This window comes from Sinocyclocheilus anshuiensis, unplaced genomic scaffold, assembly GCF_001515605.1.
Source record: "Sinocyclocheilus anshuiensis isolate Anshui unplaced genomic scaffold, SAMN03320099.WGS_v1.1 scaffold1646, whole genome shotgun sequence".
NCBI lineage: Eukaryota > Metazoa > Chordata > Actinopteri > Cypriniformes > Cyprinidae > Sinocyclocheilus > Sinocyclocheilus anshuiensis.
Window position 1 is genome coordinate 573,000 of NW_015547838.1, and position 19,106 is coordinate 592,105.

The following is a 19,106-nucleotide window of genomic DNA, read 5'->3' on the forward strand; positions in this document are numbered from 1 at the left end:
TTGGGGCCCCGTCCAAACCCCTGACACTGCAAGCCCGTTGTACGTGGCCCCCCAGCTGGTGGTTGAGGCATCCGTGCAAACCACAGCATGCCTGGAGACCTGCTCTAGGGGCACTCCTGCCCGGAGGAACGCAAGCTCTGACCACGGGGTGAAGGTTTGGTGGCAGGTCGGTGTAACTTGGACCCGGAAAGTGCCGCGTTGCCACGCCCACCTCGGGACTCGGCCATGGAGGAACTTGGTCAGGAGCAGAACGATAGAACCGCTCGGCTCCGAAGCAAAAAGCTGAATATGCGCTGCATCTGCTGCCTACTTATACTCACGCTGTGATCAGCAGCAGCTGGATGCAATAATCGCATGCCAATGTGCATTGGCTCGTTTAGTTTACACTCGAAGTAGATTGGTCTCTCTAAGCGAGATCCCAATTCGTCGGTCATCCGACGTGACGTCGAGAGTGACCGACTGAAAGGGAGCTATGTTTTACAAGAAAATACTATTGTGGTCTTTCTACTTCAAAATTTCACATTTAATTACATGTTTTACGTGGTGTTTCTTTGTAATTGTGTTTTCAGTGTATATAGTGACCCCAAAATGTATTTGGACTCTTTAAAACATCTTGATTTCATTGCATTGATAACAAACAAGTGACATTTATTTTAAAGAAAGCACTCTTAGGTCTCTTTTTGTTCTGTGCACGTATTCCTGATTGAGTTCATGCAGTGTTGTGGCAGGCTTGCATTCAATAAAACCATATTAGGCTCTCAGGGTCACAATGGAGAGCCCGGTCCAGTGCTCAGAATGGCATTGCACAAGCTGTCTTGCCATTTTGTCAATTGCTGTGCTCTTGTGCTGATAAGGGTGAGATTTTAATGCTATGTGTGGCTCCATTTATACAAAAGCAGGTCAGTGTGAGAGTACAGGCTCCAAATGCAGAGCTCATTCAGTGGCACAGCTGAGAATTGAAAGGGTGTCTTTGAGTTTATCATGCATTTGCTGCAAATGTGTGGAATGTACCAGTGTTTAGGCCTTGGTTTATATTAAAACATATGTGTTGTGGCAGGGAAACTCAAAGTCTTGCCCACACATGGGCCACAATACAATGCTTTAGCTAAAATAATCAGAAAAGTCAAACACTGCATGGGTGCACTTTGTTTGTGTTCACTGTAATCTTTTCCAAATCTGTCATTGGTTAATAGTTCCAGACACATATATTTTCACCCCAAACTTGCTTTGTTGGGCTAGTTGGGATGCTCAAACGTACAGAGGAATTTGTTCTGAAGTTGCCACAAAATGTTACTCCTTTCAGGGAAAAATGTGTGATACCAGCAAACGTTTAGAGCTTAAAAGTAAAAACTGACAATTTAACACAAAATGAACTGATGTATTTGCTTTGACATCTCACTGCAATTCTAAACCATTGCATCTAAATATTACAAGAAACCACCGATAGATATTATAGATGCTTGTTATTGTTTTAAGCAAAAAATCAACATGGGTCATTTGGGTTAAAAACATATAAATACTCAGTTTATATCAAACGGTCTTGAGCAGACAATGCAATAGTGGTAAAAGCATGTTCACACAATTATGTGGAAATTTACCATAAATTTTCCGCCACTTTGCAACTCTAGTCGCAACACATAAACTTTCCATGGGGACTTAATCTGGGGGAATTTTAGAAATATTCCAAGTTGGAAACTTGACAGGAATTTATGGGAATTAATTGGAAATTTGGGGGAAATTTATAGAAACTGTCTCATATACAAACATAAATATAAAAATGTTATTTGGTCATAAGCTGACATGCATGCAAACTAATACAAATTTTAAAAATGACATTTTTGGATTTTTTCAAAAACCTGAGATACTTTTTTTTCAGGATTCATTGATGAATAAGAACTTAAAAAGAACAGGTTTTTTTTTTTTCAAAATACAAATCTTTTCTAACAATATAAATCTTTACTATCACTTTTTATCAATTCAACACATCCTTGCTGAATAAAAGTATTAATTTAATAAAAAAAAAAAGAAAACAAATTACTGACCCCAAACTTTTGAATGATATTGTTAAAAAATATTTATATTTTAAATAAATTGTTATTTTTAAAGTTTTATTCATCAAAGAATCCTGAAAAAAGTTTCACGTTATATAAAAAATAAATATTAAGCAGCACAACTGTTTTCCAAAATTGATAATAAATCCGCATATTAGTATGATTTCTGAAGGATGTGACACTGAAGACTGGAGTAATGACTGATGAAAATTCAGTTTTGCATCACATAAATGCATATTTAAAGTACATTAAAACAGAAAACCATTATCGTAAATTGTAATAATTACTATTTTGTTCTGTATTTTTGATCAAATAAATGCAGGCTTGATGAGTGTAAGAGATTTCTTTTAAAAATTCTAATCTTTAGACAGTGTTTTTTTTTTTTTTTTTTTTTTTTTTTTTTTATCTCCTCACCTTTTGTTTGCACAGTCAGTGTATTTGTTTTTACAATGGTATAATTTTGTTGTGCAATAGCTGACACAGAGCACAAGAAAGTTTTAAACATAAATTTATGTAATATTTATTTAATTTACCTGAATACTCACCAAGATGGACATTTTGACATCATTTTGTGTTCAGAATTCAAGAAATGATCTGTGCATGTTATGGAGGAATGCACAGTGCATGTAGGGGATGTGTCCTCAATAGCCCTGCAGTAAGTGAGTGTGCATGCAATTGTATTCAGGGTAGAAATTCAACTGAAATTGCATTAAATCTGGTTGTTTTAACCAAGATTAGCCTATGCTGCAAGATTTTTTTCCCAACTACATATAAGTTCCCTGTTCCTGCAATTTTGCAAATTCCCAGTTTATTCCCATTTATTCCCATAGATTCCCATTAATTCCCATGGAAATTTTTCAGTCCTGAAAATTCCCAGAATTTTGCAACCCTAGCTGCAACATTACTGTTGGATACACTCTAATCAGACTCAGCACTGCATCATCGTTTACTTTGTCACTCTGAAAAGCCTGCATCATACTGTCTTGTTGAAAAATGAATTCGAACCAATGTAAAGCAAAAAAACAAACAGTGTTTCACTGATGCGATCTGCAGTTCTTTGTTAATTTTACCCCGTGTTTACACCGGAACCCATTGTAATCGGCGATTCTGTCTACACTGGATGCGGCATGGATTGACATGACATAAATCCCCGAAAGTAAACTCATGTCCCACTCTGTTTCTGACAAACAAGCATTCGCGCCGCTTCTGCGCTCGCGTCCGATCTAGATACGGTCTTAGGATCAGAAGGAAGGCAATTCAAATACTAATTATCACAATTTACACTACACAGTGTCTTGTAATCTTGTAATGTCATCTGGTTCTGTTGGAGTAATCCTGGGTTTGCGTCTCGTATTTCCTCTCCTCCTACTACAAGTGCGTATCAGTGGGCGGGGCTAAAGAGGCAGTGATGTAGAAGCAGGCGTTTATCTTCTCCTGCAGAGGCGGTGCATAGCCACACTATTACGTCATAAAATGGCACATTCCAAAACAAGTCCTTTTCTGAGCTTGGTTTCAATAAAAGTTGTTTTCAAACTAACGAGAAAGTTTTGAAACTTACAGGATGTTTTTGTAGTGACCTGTTATATGTCAAAAGATCAAGGGAAATTTGATTTCTCAGTTCATGACCCCATTAATTTCTTACACGGTCGACAAACTAACATACTCCCAAGTTCCAGAACGGACGTTATAGAGACCTTATATGCCTGAGAAACAAGTGCGCAGCCATTTCTAGAATTCTGTCTTTAAACTTCCATTTTTGCGGTAGCTCTACAGCATCACTCTTGAAGAGTAATTAGCTGGTGAAGTAGATTTACTCATTGTAGAGTTAACGAAAGTTATCATGAGCACTGTGATGTTTGAAGCAGATGTCATGACAAATGTCAGACCGAGAAGATTTTAAAACGAGAGGTTCATTCATAAGATTTTATGACCTTACTTTTATATTGTGGAAATCAGTGCCGGCCCTACCTAATAAGCGATATATGCGACTGTATAGGGCCCTTGTGGCCACCAGGGGGCCCCGTGTCAGGAGTTCAGACAGCAATCACGGGAGTAAGGCGAGATGGTGGAGATGGCAACAGCAGAGCTGAGCTGGAGCATTCTCTGAAGCTGAACTTCCATAGGAATTAATTAAAAACGTTTGTGGTCACGCACTGTAAGTGTCTGACAAATCTTGTAGAATGCAAAGCGTGCTCAGCACCTCCGGTCCCGATCACGAAATCGAAAGTGAAACTAAAAAGGTTGCGTGCGCGCATTCAAACGCAATTTCAATACCAGCAGTTTGAGAGCGGCTGCGGCTCCCTGATGCATGCAAATTATGATGCATACAATATCTAGGCTGTAATTAGTATGCACACTATAATAGGATGTGTAGTTATAACCATCTCTTAGCTCTGTATCATGCTTGAAGAAAATTTTGGTTTCTGTTTGCGCTTTGATTTGAATATTGAGAGAGTAGCCTACTTTGATTATGGTTGCACTTAATAAGACTAAGAAAGAACTGTTCTTTTTTTTTTCTATGATCAATTTGTAGAAAAAAGTTCAGATAGGAGGTCAAACATTATAAAAACTCATAGCCTGCAAGTACAATTCTATAGGTCTGAAGAGACTCATGAAATCATACAGAAGAGAAGTCAGTCAGTTGAGTTTGTGGCAAAATCTTTTACAGTGCTTGAGTATTCTCTGTTATTGCATATAATAATTCATACTCAGAAAGCAGAACTGAGATGGCATTTATTGCAAGATTAGTTAAAACATTTCAATGCACCTGCAGACTATTTTTCCGGGCATGTTTTTCATCATTGAAGATTTCTTAAAATAGTGTAAAAATCTTGTCTAGTCTCATTCTTGTGAACCTTACATTGTGTCTCGTCTCGTCAGAGTTTTGCCTTCACTTTAATGTTGCTCAAATCTGTTTCAACATGTGTTTACACTTATATTTGATTATTTTTGCATTTTAATCTGGACTGTCATGCCAGCCCAGAAAATTTATTATTTTTCTATTATTATTATTATTATTATTATTATTATTATTATTATTATTATACTGTTCTCTAATGCAATTTTCATAACCAGGTGTTTTTGCTTTAAGCACTAATCTCACTGAATTTTGATAAATTTCTCTTAAGCAATCGTTAAACTCTTTAATTTTTAAATGTTAAACTCTTTAGTTTTAAAAGTTTGCTTAAATGGGTTGTTGACATGACATTGCATTTTCAGTGTCACACAATATAAAAAATGTAAATAATTAATATTGTCATCATTTAAAATTTCTTTGTCTTACATGGACCCATTGTTATAAAAACTGCTTTGTTATTAGATTTATTTTATTTAATTTTTTTCATTTTTGAGCTAAATCTCAAAATTGTGCTATGGTGTGACTGTCTCAAGGATGTTCAATAAATTACAACTTTTATAAATTAAAAAGAAAAGCATACAATTGTTAATAAAAACCTCAGGCATAATTTTACAAGTGTCTATTTTAGTAATTGGGAATCATTTATTCATCCATATATTTATAAAAGCATATGAACTTGATGCATTGTCACTGAAAATTATCACGTCCTCCGGTGTGACACCATATCCTGTTTTTAAACTCCACGGACAACTTTAATTAGTTGAAGGACCAGGAAAAACGTTTTTTACTGGATATTTGTCAACTGCCCAAATATATTTTCCTATCTATATCTTGAAAGATAAATATATTGAGTAAAACAAATTGGTAAATCTTTACAATTAGGTGTCAGTGTAGGATGTGTACATTGGGATAGGATGCGGGTGGTTAGGTGAAACTGTAAAACCTTTTGAAAATCTGCTTAGGGCCCCCAAAACACTAGGGCCGGCCCTGGTGGAAATACAAACGAATACAGAATACAACGAGCGCAGCACTGAAAAGGGGCGGAGCCACATAAGAGAGCACGGGAAAGAAGCAGAAGCTATTTGCCACCAAGGTAAAATAAAACTTTCTTACAGTGCCTATAACTAAAACCCAGATTAAATGTGTGTTCCTCCACAGAGAGCCACGAACAGAAGAATTGGCACCTGTGACGATGTTGCGTCCACTGAACAACCACATAATCTGTTGTTCACCTTAATTGCTCTGACATTCAAGAGCTCCTGCTTTCAGAAACGCATTAGTATGTGGTCCTGTGAGAGCTCTTTCCAGACAGACTGCGTGTTCGACAGTAACCTTAACATAAAAAGCACATTTACCTATTATTAAAATAGAGAACCTGTGAAACAAAGCTGATGGCTGTGGAGGCATTCAGAAGGGAACGCTGCCGTGAGGGACCACAAATGTGTTGTCATCTTCACTATCTTGACAAGCATTCACTTATTTGAAAGATCGTCAGGAAAAAGCTAATAAGAAATAAATTAAGTAGACATTAATGGATCTGAAATAGCAGCAGGTTATTTATTTTTATGTTTGAACAAATACAAGAGTTGTTCACCAAAAGCGAATTTTTATTAAACCCAAATAATTTGCATTATGTATTCACCCTCCTGTTGTTCCAAATCTGTATGCTATAGAAGACTATTTTCATTTGCAAATGAATTTAAACATGCAAATCCTCTTTGTTGTAACTGTAACCTTCAAATGGAAAAAACTGAACACCTTCTAGTTAAAGATCAATGTCCAACAAATGGAAATGGTCATGAGATATATTTTGATCTCTACACAGACTGCAACATGTCCTCATGACCAATCAGAATCACCACTGCAGAGCAAACTATCAGCTTCAATGGTAAGATGTCAGAAACATTTAGACATTTATTTTCAAGTTAAATTGTCAGGTTTTCAATAATAATGTTTATTAAGCAGCAAATCAGCATATTAAAATTATTTCTGACACTGAAGACTGGAGTAATGATGCTGAAAATTCAGCTTTGCATCACAGTAATAAATTTATAATAGAAAAATAGAAAACAGTTATTTGAAATTTCAATAATTATTTTCAGTTATTTCAGTTACTGGATGCATTAAATTAATATATTAAATACAGTCTTTGTGAGCAGAAGAGACTTATATATATATATATCTTATATATATATATATATATATATATATACTGACCCCAAACCTCAAAGTATCTATAGGCAAATGTAATATATGTACATGTATTAAATTTCCATATATTAAATATATCGTCATATGAAGTAAAGCGTATATCAAACCTATATATTCAAAATTTTTACAATTTCATATATTAACAAATGTGTATGTTTATGTGTAATACATATTGTGACGTGTCATGTACATGTAAATCCATCCTAAAATCTGTCAATACATGTTGATATTATTTAAGTAAATTTACAAGATAGACATGCATTTAAAAAAATGTACAAAACCATATATAAACACAGATATTTTGTGTATGTTTTTTTAGTGAAGTTGAATATGTAAAGAAAAATATTGTTGACATACATATAATATTGCTACATATAATACCATATAAAAATAATCATATGGATATTGTTAGTATATGCGCATACTGTATACAAATTCATATCTTCGTCTACTAATGTACGTTTGCGAAAATTATATATCACCTGATAGGTGACATACTGTATATGTCAATATCACTCCTAATATAGAGCATTATATGTCATATATTACATTTCCGTATGGGCATACACACATATCACATGTCAGGCCCCCATAAAATATTTGGACACTTAAGTCACACTTAAAATGTCACCATGTTGTTGCATTATAGTACAAAAAAATGAGACCAAGTGGCATTTATTTTAAAGAAAAACAGCAGAAGCACACTTTACAAGAAAACATTTCACTAAAAGAAGTTTGTTGGGTTATTATGATGAAAGAATAAATGTGTTTAAGTGTTCAAGTTGTTTTTGGGGCCACTCTATAGAATAAAGCATAAGTGACTTAATACTTATGCTTCATTTCTTCTTTATTTTTTTTTTCTTTCTGACCCAGCTGGGGGTCACGACCCCAGAAATAACAGCACAGTTCTGGACCTGGTGAGCAGCGGCCATGACCAGACCTCCAACACTGATGCTGACCGTCCTTCATCCAAACCCTGGGAAGCAGGACAACTTCCCAAAGTCCACTGTGTGTCTAAGTCAAATGTTCTGTATGAATTTTGCAGGACTTTTTAGGCTTTTGCATTCCAGAAAATGCTTATTTTTAACTCTACAAAGTAACAATGTTAATAAATCATCTAAATGTATTAGATTATATCTGAAGAGGTTTGCTCTCCTCTGGTAGTGCCCACAAAGACCTGCGAGGACAGACGTGGAGAAATGTCTTCACAGTTCATTAGTTTACTTAGGATTCCTCTCCTCTTGCTCTTGCTCTATGGGTTTGTGTGTTCGCTGGATGTACTGAGCTCTGCTTTTCAGCTGGCTGGAGGTAATTATTCATCCTTAATGGTCCTTTACTCCACTTTTTGCATCTGTTAACCACATCTGTTCTTCTAGCACATTGGCATTTTACGTGCTTTAAAGTTTTCTTTCAAATTTTCTGCCTTTTTTTTTTTTTTTTTACTTTCACACTTTATTGTCATGACAAGTAAGCACATTTCCCAGACAAATTCCAAATTTCTCTTCTTTTTCTTTTATTTTTGGGGTCAAATGTGATTTGTTTTCATGAAAAATTAAAAATTCTTACCGATTGAGCCATGACATGTCAATTCAAAATATTTATTTATTGTAGACAAAACATGTCTTTTAGTAAATATATTGTTTGTTTTTATTTCATATCATAGAATATATAATATATATTTACATGATTGTTTTCCTTTACCGTTCAGCCTTTTGTTTGCATTCTTTTTCTTTTATTTTGGGGTCAAATGTGATTTGTTTTCATGCAATTCACAATTTTTTAGTTAAAGCTCCTATGTGATCTTTTAAATATTCTTAATTACCTGCTTCTCTGTGGAGAGGGTTGTTTGTCATATTTAAAAGACCTTAACTGTTTTACTGTACATGTGAAGAAATGCTGTGTTCTCAAGGTTGCGATCATTGGTTAGGCATTAAAATTTAGTTAATCAATTCTAAACGTATGTTTATGACAAGGAAGAAGTGGCTTTGCATGTTTAACATCAGCATTCAGCGCTGTGGTGCATGTCATCTGCACAAAAGCAAACCATAACGTGCTGCTAAAGGGTCAGTTCACCTAAAAATATATTTTTTCATTTTTCACGTCATTCCTTGTCAAACCTATTCAAATAACTTTTTCTGTGGAACACAAAAAATGATGTTCATTAGAACATTCATGTTTTATTATTTCCTATAAACTGAAAGTGAATAGGGACAGAAAAAAAAAAAAAAAAAAGAAATCCAAATAATCAACAGTACCTGTCCCTATACAGTTTCATTGTGCGTAACATTTGTGTTCCAAATAAGAAACAGAGTCATGTTGGTTTGCACTGACATGAGGGTGAGTAAATGTTCCTTTTTGGGTGGACTGGTCCCTTTAAGATTTTGACATCAAACCCAGTTCACTAAAGAGAATCAAATGTTTCAAATGTTTTGCTGTTTTGTGAGGCAAAGTGGCTGGAGACATTTTCCAGGACAATGCCATCCTATCCAACCCCGTAGCAGGACTTATGGTGGGGATTCTGGTCACGGTTCTGGTCCAGAGCTCCAGTACTTCCACATCCATTATAGTCAGCTTGGTCTCATCTGGATGTAAGAAACACAACTCATTTTTAGTACAGTCAGATTTATAGACTAAACCAATAACCTCAGATTAATATCCTCTCCTTATGTCTGTCAATTGATACATTTAATTAATTGAAGTGCACTACTGTTAAAACTTTTGGGGTTGGTAACTTTTTTTTTTTTTAAAGAAATGATAACTGTTATTGATCAAGGATGCGTTAAATTGATCAAACGTCACAGTAAAGACATTAATAATGCTAAAAAGATTCCTATTTTTAAATAAAGGCTGATCTTTTGGACTTTCTATTCATCAAAGAATCCTGAAAAATTTATTACAGTTTCTACAAAATCATTATGCAGCACAACTGTTTTCAACATGAATAATCAGAAATGTTTCTTGAGCAGCAAATCAGCATATTAGAATGATTTCTGAAGGATCATGTGACACTGAAGACTAGAGTAAAGATGCTGAAAATTCAGCTTTGCATCACAGTAATAAATTATACTTTAAAATATATTCAAATACAAAAGCAGTTGTTTTAAATTATAATATGTCAAAATATTACTGCTTTTACTACATTTTTGATCATATAAATGCGTGCTTGGGGAGCATAAGCATTTATTTTAATGCATACATACTGTAAACCCATCACTGGCCTACAGTCAGTCTAAGGTTGAAATACAGTATTGGTTGTTTTAACAGTTGGTATATGTACTTGTGCAGACAGACGTAAAATAAGGACGTTCGAAAGCCATTAAATCTTGGCACATTGCCTTTGAGGGCAGCTTTATTTTAAAAACCCTTTTGACAGTAGCTTAACTTTTTATCTGATCCAAAACGTCATGACATCCAAAGTTCCATTTAAGTTGTCTGTTAACAAAACAGCTGCGACTCGTGGCTTTATTCACCGTGATCATCTGTAAAACTGTTGTGACTTGCAGATACTTTGCTCTTTTGCAAAACTTGGCCCTGAATGATTCAACCATGTCCTTTTTTATTCCAAATTATTTCCAGAAAGCCTTATCTCTACATGTTGTTCCTGCTTTAATCAAGTGGCATCTCTCACGGATGAGCTAATTAGTTTGTGCATATGCAGCGGTGGCCTCAGAGTCTGAGAAGCTTGTGAAGTGTGACTATCAGAGCTCATTCCAACTAAACATCAGAGTTCAGGTGGAATCACAACAGATGCGACAATTTAATTAGGAAGTTTTGTTTGGGTTAATGAGCTTAATGAGCTTATGTTTGACACAATAAAGGGTTTTAATATATAGATGCTACTATGGGGTCCAAAAGTCTGAGACTTTCACATTTGTGACTTTCACCATGTCAACTTTTTTTTACTCAAATTGTTATGCTGATAGTAAGTAGTTCACCCAAAAAATGCCATCCAAGGTGTTTCTTCATGGAAAGCGATTTAGAAAAATGTAGCATTACATCACTTGCTCACCAGTGGATCCTCTGCAGTGAATGGGTGCCGTCAGAATGAGAGTCCAAACAGCTGATAAAAACATCACAATAATCCACAAGTAATCCACACCACTCCAGTCCAACAATCAACATCTTGTGAAGCCAAACGTTGTCTTTGTAAGAAACAAACCCAGCATTAAGACATTTTGACCAAATTTCAAACAATTGCTTCTGGCTAATATATGAGCGCTTTATCTAAACTATTGCTTTCTGTGAAAAAGTAGTCTCGTTTAAATCAGGGGAGAAATATGCACAGATCAAGCAGTGAAAACAGTCCAAAACAGTTCTAAATAAATATGTTGGTGGATTTTGATGTGTGAGGACAACAAGGGATGGACTTTTTCACTGGAGGAAGCATTATTATGAATTATGGTCTTGTATTTTTAGCAGAAGCAATTGTTTAAAGTTTAAAAATCTTAGGCTTCGTTTTTTTACAAACACACAACTTTTCACTTCACAAGATGTTAATTGATGGACTGTAGTAATGTGGATTACTTGTGGATTATTGTGATGTTTTTATCAGCTGTTTGGACTCTCATTCTGACGGCACCCATTCACTGCAGAGGATCCACTGGTGAGCAAGTGATGTAATGCTACATTTCTCCAAATCTGTTCTGGTGAAGAAACAAACTCATCTACATCTTGCATGGCCTGAGGGTTAATATACATTTTCAGCACATTTTCTCTGAGTAAATAAATTGAAGCTGATGGATGTCAGGAGTGTGTGTGCGTTCATTCACGTGAAGCTCTGTGGGCCTTCAGGTAAAACACGAGCCACGTTTCCCTCCAGCTGCAAACCCCAGCAGCGTAAGGGACAGTAATTACTGCAATTACTGATGCTAAACTACCCATTCATAGTATCTGAATGGAAACTTGACTTGATTCTAATGCTGATTTAAGAAACAAATGAAAAAGAAATGATGATCTGCCGTCACAGAACAGAGGAGATGGACGATATTTAGTGGTATTTGCTAAAGCAAGCATCACTACTGCTATTGCTCAAGCTTTATGATTTATGTGATGTACGTGTGTGTAGTGCTCGAAGTGAAGTCTGCCGTCCCCATCATTATGGGCTCCAACATCGGCACGTCTGTCACCAACACCATTGTTGCCCTGATGCAGGCAGGAGAGAGGAACGATTTTAAACGGTACCTAATGATTTTCACCATCACCTTTTTCATCAGTATTTAATCAAACTGGCATGCAGAATCTGCAGATGGGGTCAGAAAAATAACCTTAAATCAAAGGGAAATGAGTTTTATTTTTCTGACTCCACTGATAGATATTTGTTCTTTTTTAAGCATAAAGTCACTTAATTATAAGTTTTTCTAAAAACTAGTCTTTATATATTGTGTAATTTTGCTTATCTATTTATTTACTTTTATTTAATGATTTAATACAATTATTATTATTATTATTATTATTAATAATACATTAAAAATTAGTTTTGTTATCAGCTGACCTCCTGTCCTCTCGTTCTCTCATGGCGTCTTGCCCTATTTTTTATTTCTGTCTTTATTTTTACTTACTTATTTATTTTCATTCATTTTTATTTATTTATTTATTTACTTTTCATTTAATAATTTTTATTTCTTTTTATTAATTTACGTTTTTTCATTTTAATTATTTAATTATTTTTATTTTACTTGCAAAAAAAATTAAAATACTAATAAAAATCTGCTGGCCTCCTGCCCTCTTGTTCTCTCATGGTGTCTTGCCCTATTTTTATTTCTATCTTCCTTAATTTGTATAGTTTTAATCTGTTTGTATTCTTTGTTATTTGTATGCTATTTATTCATTTATTGATTGACTATTCATTTAATTTTTATTTTATCTTTTTTTTAATTTATTTTACATGCAAAAAAACAAAAAAAACAAACAAAAAAAACAATCCACTGACCTCCTGTCCTCTTGTTCTCTCATGGAGTCTCGCCCTATTTTTATTTCTGTCTTTCTTAATTTGTATTATATTTATCTGTTTGTATTTGTATTCATTTACTTTTTATGTATTTAATTATAATTTTTTGTTTCTTTTTATAAAAAATGTTCCTTCTATACATTTAATTATTATTATTATCATTTTTGAATCTATAGTGATCACGTGTATTTGTGTTTTTTCTTCCGCCCTCATTTTCAAGGGCGTTTGCTGGGGCGACGATCCATGACTGTTTTAACTGGCTGTCTGTGCTGGTGCTGCTGCCGGTTGAGGTGGCGTCCGGTCTGGTGAGTCACCTGGCCAGAGTCACTGTCAGCAGCTTTCAGCTGCACAGAGGAGAGGAAGCACCTGAACTGCTGAAGACGCTCACTGAACCCTTCACCAAACTCATCATACAGGTGTGTGTGTTTGTGTGCATGCACTATGTAGAGATATGCTGAATATTTTGTGTCAGGCTGTAATTTCTGTCAGTACTCGCCTACAGTGACACAGAGAAGTCTGATACTGACTGTGGCGTCTCTCTCTTCAAGCTGGATAAATCAGTAATAACGGGCATTGCTCTAGGCGACGAGTCCATGAGGAATCACAGCCTCGTGAAAGTCTGGTGCAAGTCTAGCATCTTTGTGGTAACTTTCTCCTGACATTTTTCATGATCCTAATCTGTACACCTCACAAATTTACCCATGAACTTTTACCTATAAATGTTACCATTAATCTGGAGGTTCTTTTTCTTCTCTATGAAAAAGATAAAAAAATTAATTTTAATTAGTTGCTTGCATGAATGAATAAGCAAGTTAGTAAGTAAATAAAAATGAATACTTACTATAATAATATTATAAATAAAAACACAAAATGAAAGAGACAAAATAAATATTTTATAAATAATAACTATAAATACTTTAATAATAATAATATAAATTATAAAATAAAATACAGAATGTGTAATTTTCATGACCTTTAAACATGTATTCAGATTTTTTTTCAAACTCTCATTATTGTAACTTGTCAAAATGGTTTACTTTTGTGGGTTTTTTGTTGCTGTTAATTTAATTTAATTTTATTTAATTTTATTTAATTTTATTTTCAATATACTCATTATTAGAATACAGCAGTTGTTGTTTTATGTTGAATAAATCACCATGAAATACAAAAAAAAAAAATGTTTTAATGCTTCACAATTTAAATAAGATTTTAAGTACGATTTTAAATAATATACAGTTTTGGGGGATAATGTGTTTAACAGTCATGAAATATCAAAATTAAGAAAAATAAGCTTTATTTCCTGAAAAAAAAAAAAAAGTAATTTCTCATTTATTTATTTTTTAATAGTTTTGGGGTGAAATGAGACCTGGACATGTTTCTGACGGGGTTTGTGAGTTTCACCTTCATGCATTTTGCACTAGACTAAATGTATTTAGTAGTCAGTACAACACTTCACGAGTAAACTTTTCCTGGTCAAGTTGTGTTTGATTTTTCAGATGCTTACAGACTATTGAGAAAACACATCTCCTCTCCAGATGATCTGCTGTCAGTCATTCTGCCACTTGTCATCCGCTCTACACTATCTTGTCACAGTTCACAAGACTGTGTCACCTTCTCATGTTTATCCACTCCAACCGACCATATTTCATAAGAAAATGCTTAAGTCTTTTCTGTTCTGCAGTAGTTTTCAGGTAAATATTGCTCTTTCTCCCTCTCCAGTCCTCAGTGAATGTGACAGCAGCGGCCGCCCAGAACTGCTCCACTGAACTGCATTGTGGGAAGTACAGTGATCTCACCTGGATCACACAGAATATCACCTTGCAGATCAACACAGAGAAATGTGTGTGATTTCAGAGTAATTAAAAATGTAAATGTCTAATTTCTCCTGTCCAGGATTACTCTAACCCTAACCCTCACACAAAACTACTGGCATTTTTTCAAAAATTGTCACACTTCAAAAAAAAAACACTGTTTAGTATGTTTTTAAGCCTTTTGGTTTATGAGGACACAGGAAGTGTAAACTTCATTAACAATGTTTAAGTTGTAATACCCATGTCATTAGACACATTTGTCTCCCCATAAACCAAGCACACACACACTAAGGGGATAGGAAAAGAGAAAATACAGTTTGTGCAGAATAAAAAACCATTGCGTCTATGGAGAGTCCTCTTAAATCTCATATATAAGTGTGTGTGTGTGTGTATATATATATATATATATATATATATATATATATATGTGTGTGTGTGTGTGTGTGTGTGTGTATACACATACAAACTATATCTATTTATTTGTATTTATATTTTTTTATTTCATCTATCTATCTATCTATCTATCTATCTATCTATCTATCTATCTATCTATATATCTATCATCTATCATGTTTTAATCACTATCTTTATACCTGATTTAATCTATCTATCTATCTATCTATCTATCTATCTATCTATCTATCTCTTTTCTAATCTATGATTTTAATCTATCTATCTATCTCTTTTCTAATCTATGATTTTTAATCTATCTATCTATCTATCTATCTATCTATCTAACTTGTCAAAATGGTTTACTTTTGTGGGTTTTTTGTTGCTGTTAATTTAATTTAATTTTATTTAATTTTATTTAATTTTATTTTCAATATACTCATTATTAGAATACAGCAGTTGTTGTTTTATGTTGAATAAATCACCATGAAATACAAAAAAAAAAAATGTTTTAATGCTTCACAATTTAAATAAGATTTTAAGTACGATTTTAAATAATATACAGTTTTGGGGGATAATGTGTTTAACAGTCATGAAATATCAAAATTAAGAAAAATAAGCTTTATTTCCTAAAAAAAAAAAAAAAGTAATTTCTCATTTATTTATTTTTTAATAGTTTTGGGGTGAAATGAGACCTGGACATGTTTCTGACGGGGTTTGTGAGTTTCACCTTCATGCATTTTGCACTAGACTAAATGTATTTAGTAGTCAGTACAACACTTCACGAGTAAACTTTTCCTGGTCAAGTTGTGTTTGATTTTTCAGATGCTTACAGACTATTGAGAAAACACATCTCCTCTCCAGATGATCTGCTGTCAGTCATTCTGCCACTTGTCATCCGCTCTACACTATCTTGTCACAGTTCACAAGACTGTGTCACCTTCTCATGTTTATCCACTCCAACCGACCATATTTCATAAGAAAATGCTTAAGTCTTTTCTGTTCTGCAGTAGTTTTCAGGTAAATATTGCTCTTTCTCCCTCTCCAGTCCTCAGTGAATGTGACAGCAGCGGCCGCCCAGAACTGCTCCACTGAACTGCATTGTGGGAAGTACAGTGATCTCACCTGGATCACACAGAATATCACCTTGCAGATCAACACAGAGAAATGTGTGTGATTTCAGAGTAATTAAAAATGTAAATGTCTAATTTCTCCTGTCCAGGATTACTCTAACCCTAACCCTCACACAAAACTACTGGCATTTTTTCAAAAATTGTCACACTTCAAAAAAAAAACACTGTTTAGTATGTTTTTAAGCCTTTTGGTTTATGAGGACACAGGAAGTGTAAACTTCATTAACAATGTTTAAGTTGTAATACCCATGTCATTAGACACATTTGTCTCCCCATAAACCAAGCACACACACACTAAGGGGATAGGAAAAGAGAAAATACAGTTTGTGCAGAATAAAAAACCATTGCGTCTATGGAGAGTCCTCTTAAATCTCATATATAAGTGTGTGTGTGTGTGTATATATATATATATATATATATATATATATATGTGTGTGTGTGTGTGTGTGTGTGTGTATACACATACAAACTATATCTATTTATTTGTATTTATATTTTTTTATTTCATCTATCTATCTATCTATCTATCTATCTATCTATCTATCTATCTATCTATATATCTATCATCTATCATCGATCTCTCTCTAGCTTTATTATTTTCTTTATTTTTTATTTCTATGTATTCGTTTTCTATGTGTATTTGTATTTATGTACTTTCTATTTAATTCTTCATTTATTTATTTATTTGTATTCAGAAAAAAGCAGTCGTTAATATTTAGTATTTAATTATTTATCATGAACTACTGACCTTTTGGTTAACTTTGCTTTTGCATGTCCTGATCCCCCTTCATTTGAATGCTTCTGTGTCCATTAATACCTATATTTTGTCTTCATTTTTCACTCTCGTTCCTCCAGGCCAGCATCTGTTTGTGGACTCGGGTTTGTCTGACCTGGCGGTGGGGCTCATTCTGTTAGCCAGCTCTCTGATGGTGCTGTGCACCTGCCTGCTGCTGATCGTCAAAGTGCTGAACTCTCTCCTCAAAGGTCAAGTTGCAAAGGTCATCGAAGGGGTCATCAACACGGGTGAGCAGCCGTAGGGCTGGAGGAGGGAGAGCCAGAGAATGACAAGTCTTACTGTAGTATTTTCAATTTACTACAAAGGGGTTACTGTAGGGTGTAATGGTATACGTATATTTTAGTCTATACTGCTTCAGTTCATGTGTGAGTAAAACTTCACTAGATATTATAAAGTGTGATTTCCTATCCAATAATCGCAAATAAGCGTTGTTATTAGTTACTTTCAATAAGAAACAAAGCCTTGTCTTTCAAAATCTGTTAATTTTTTCAGGAAATTAAAACATAAATTCCGTTTTGACAGATCACTGTATAAGTGATATTAAACAAAACCTCACATAGAATTAAATGTACGTAATATTATATTTACCTAAGGCAACTCATTTAGTGTCCATAGCTCGTTTGTTTGCAAGAGAAATAAAGTGTAGAGAAGAGCATTTCCGCACTATATTAGCATATTCATTAGATTTTACTTAACCTGTTAGTGATGTATTAATTATTAAATGTCTGTTTAACTAAAATCTCTTAGGAAAACAATTTATAACAGCCACTGCGTAAATGAATATATTTCAACAACAAATTGGAGTAAAAACATAATTTTATAATTGGCTTTAAAAGTTAATGTAAAAACTACCTTATGTGCAATTTATGTATTTGCATACAATTTTGTTGATTATTATATTTTAAAAATAAATAGCAAATTGAATAGCAACTGTTGTTAAATGGACTTTTTAATATTATAGTGATAATATAGTTTACAGCATTAGCTGATATAGATTTTTTTATTTTTAAAAATGTAATTGTTAATCAATTTATTTAAAGACAGAGCCACAGTTTGTTCAGCAAACCACCGTTTAATAAAAAAGAAAAAAGAAGCAATTTTATGTTTAGTTTTGCCCCCTGCTGTACCGTAAACTTACTGAACCCTGACTTCAAAACCAAGGTACGTATATCGAATCATCATTTTTGTGTACAGTTACACCCCTATTCATTTGTAATTTTTTTTCCGTATAGGCACACATCTGTATATTCTTACTGTAGATCAACAGCTGTCTCTTTTGTGTCTATTTTTAACTCCTTATAGATTTCCCGTACCCTCTTGGCTGGCTGTCAGGATATCTGGCCATGTTGATGGGAGCAGGAATGACCTTTATCATCCAGAGCAGCTCTGTTTTAACCTCGGCTATGACTCCACTCATAGGTACATCTCTAATGAATGACTTCTTCAACAGATCGTTGTACTAGAAGTGACTCTGCCAACAAAAGCTCATTGTTGACAATGCATGAATGAGACGACCAGCAGGCAGCAGCACAAGATTGTTCAAAAACACATTAATAACGCATCCACCCAAGTCCAAAAACGCTTTTTTTATGTTCATAATGTAGGCCAGGAATGTAAAAGATGAGCATGCAACAGTCAAATAAACAAAAACCAGCAGAATTTATTGCATTTTTTTTAGCTAATCTATAGACTTGCATCACTGAAATTAAGTTTGAGGCGGCTGTGAAAATCAGTCTAGGGGATTGTATTTTCATGGTCTGATGTGTAACCACTAAAAACGAGCTAGAAAACTGTAGCAATAAGTCCTAAGTTCAAAAGTTATTATTTTTTACATGGCACCCTTTTAACTGCAAGACTTTTACAAAACCACGTGTGATGATTCAGCTGTTTTGTTTCACTATAAATTAATA

General features: G+C 34.1%; 1 protein-coding gene across 1 annotated transcript; it reads left to right on the top strand.

Annotated features, from left to right (window-relative positions):
• The first annotated feature begins 6,299 nt into the window (after positions 1 to 6,299).
• Positions 6,300 to 18,659, top strand: LOC107704632 (sodium-dependent phosphate transport protein 2A-like). Its single transcript, XM_016507618.1, has 10 exons — positions 6,300 to 6,333; positions 7,993 to 8,127; positions 8,284 to 8,427; positions 9,564 to 9,707; positions 12,185 to 12,296; positions 13,287 to 13,482; positions 13,615 to 13,710; positions 14,786 to 14,906; positions 17,256 to 17,423; positions 18,499 to 18,659. Exons 1-10 carry the CDS (start codon positions 6,300 to 6,302, stop codon positions 18,657 to 18,659), a joined length of 1,311 nt encoding a protein of 436 aa, XP_016363104.1.
• Positions 18,660 to 19,106: the final 447 nt, after the last annotated feature.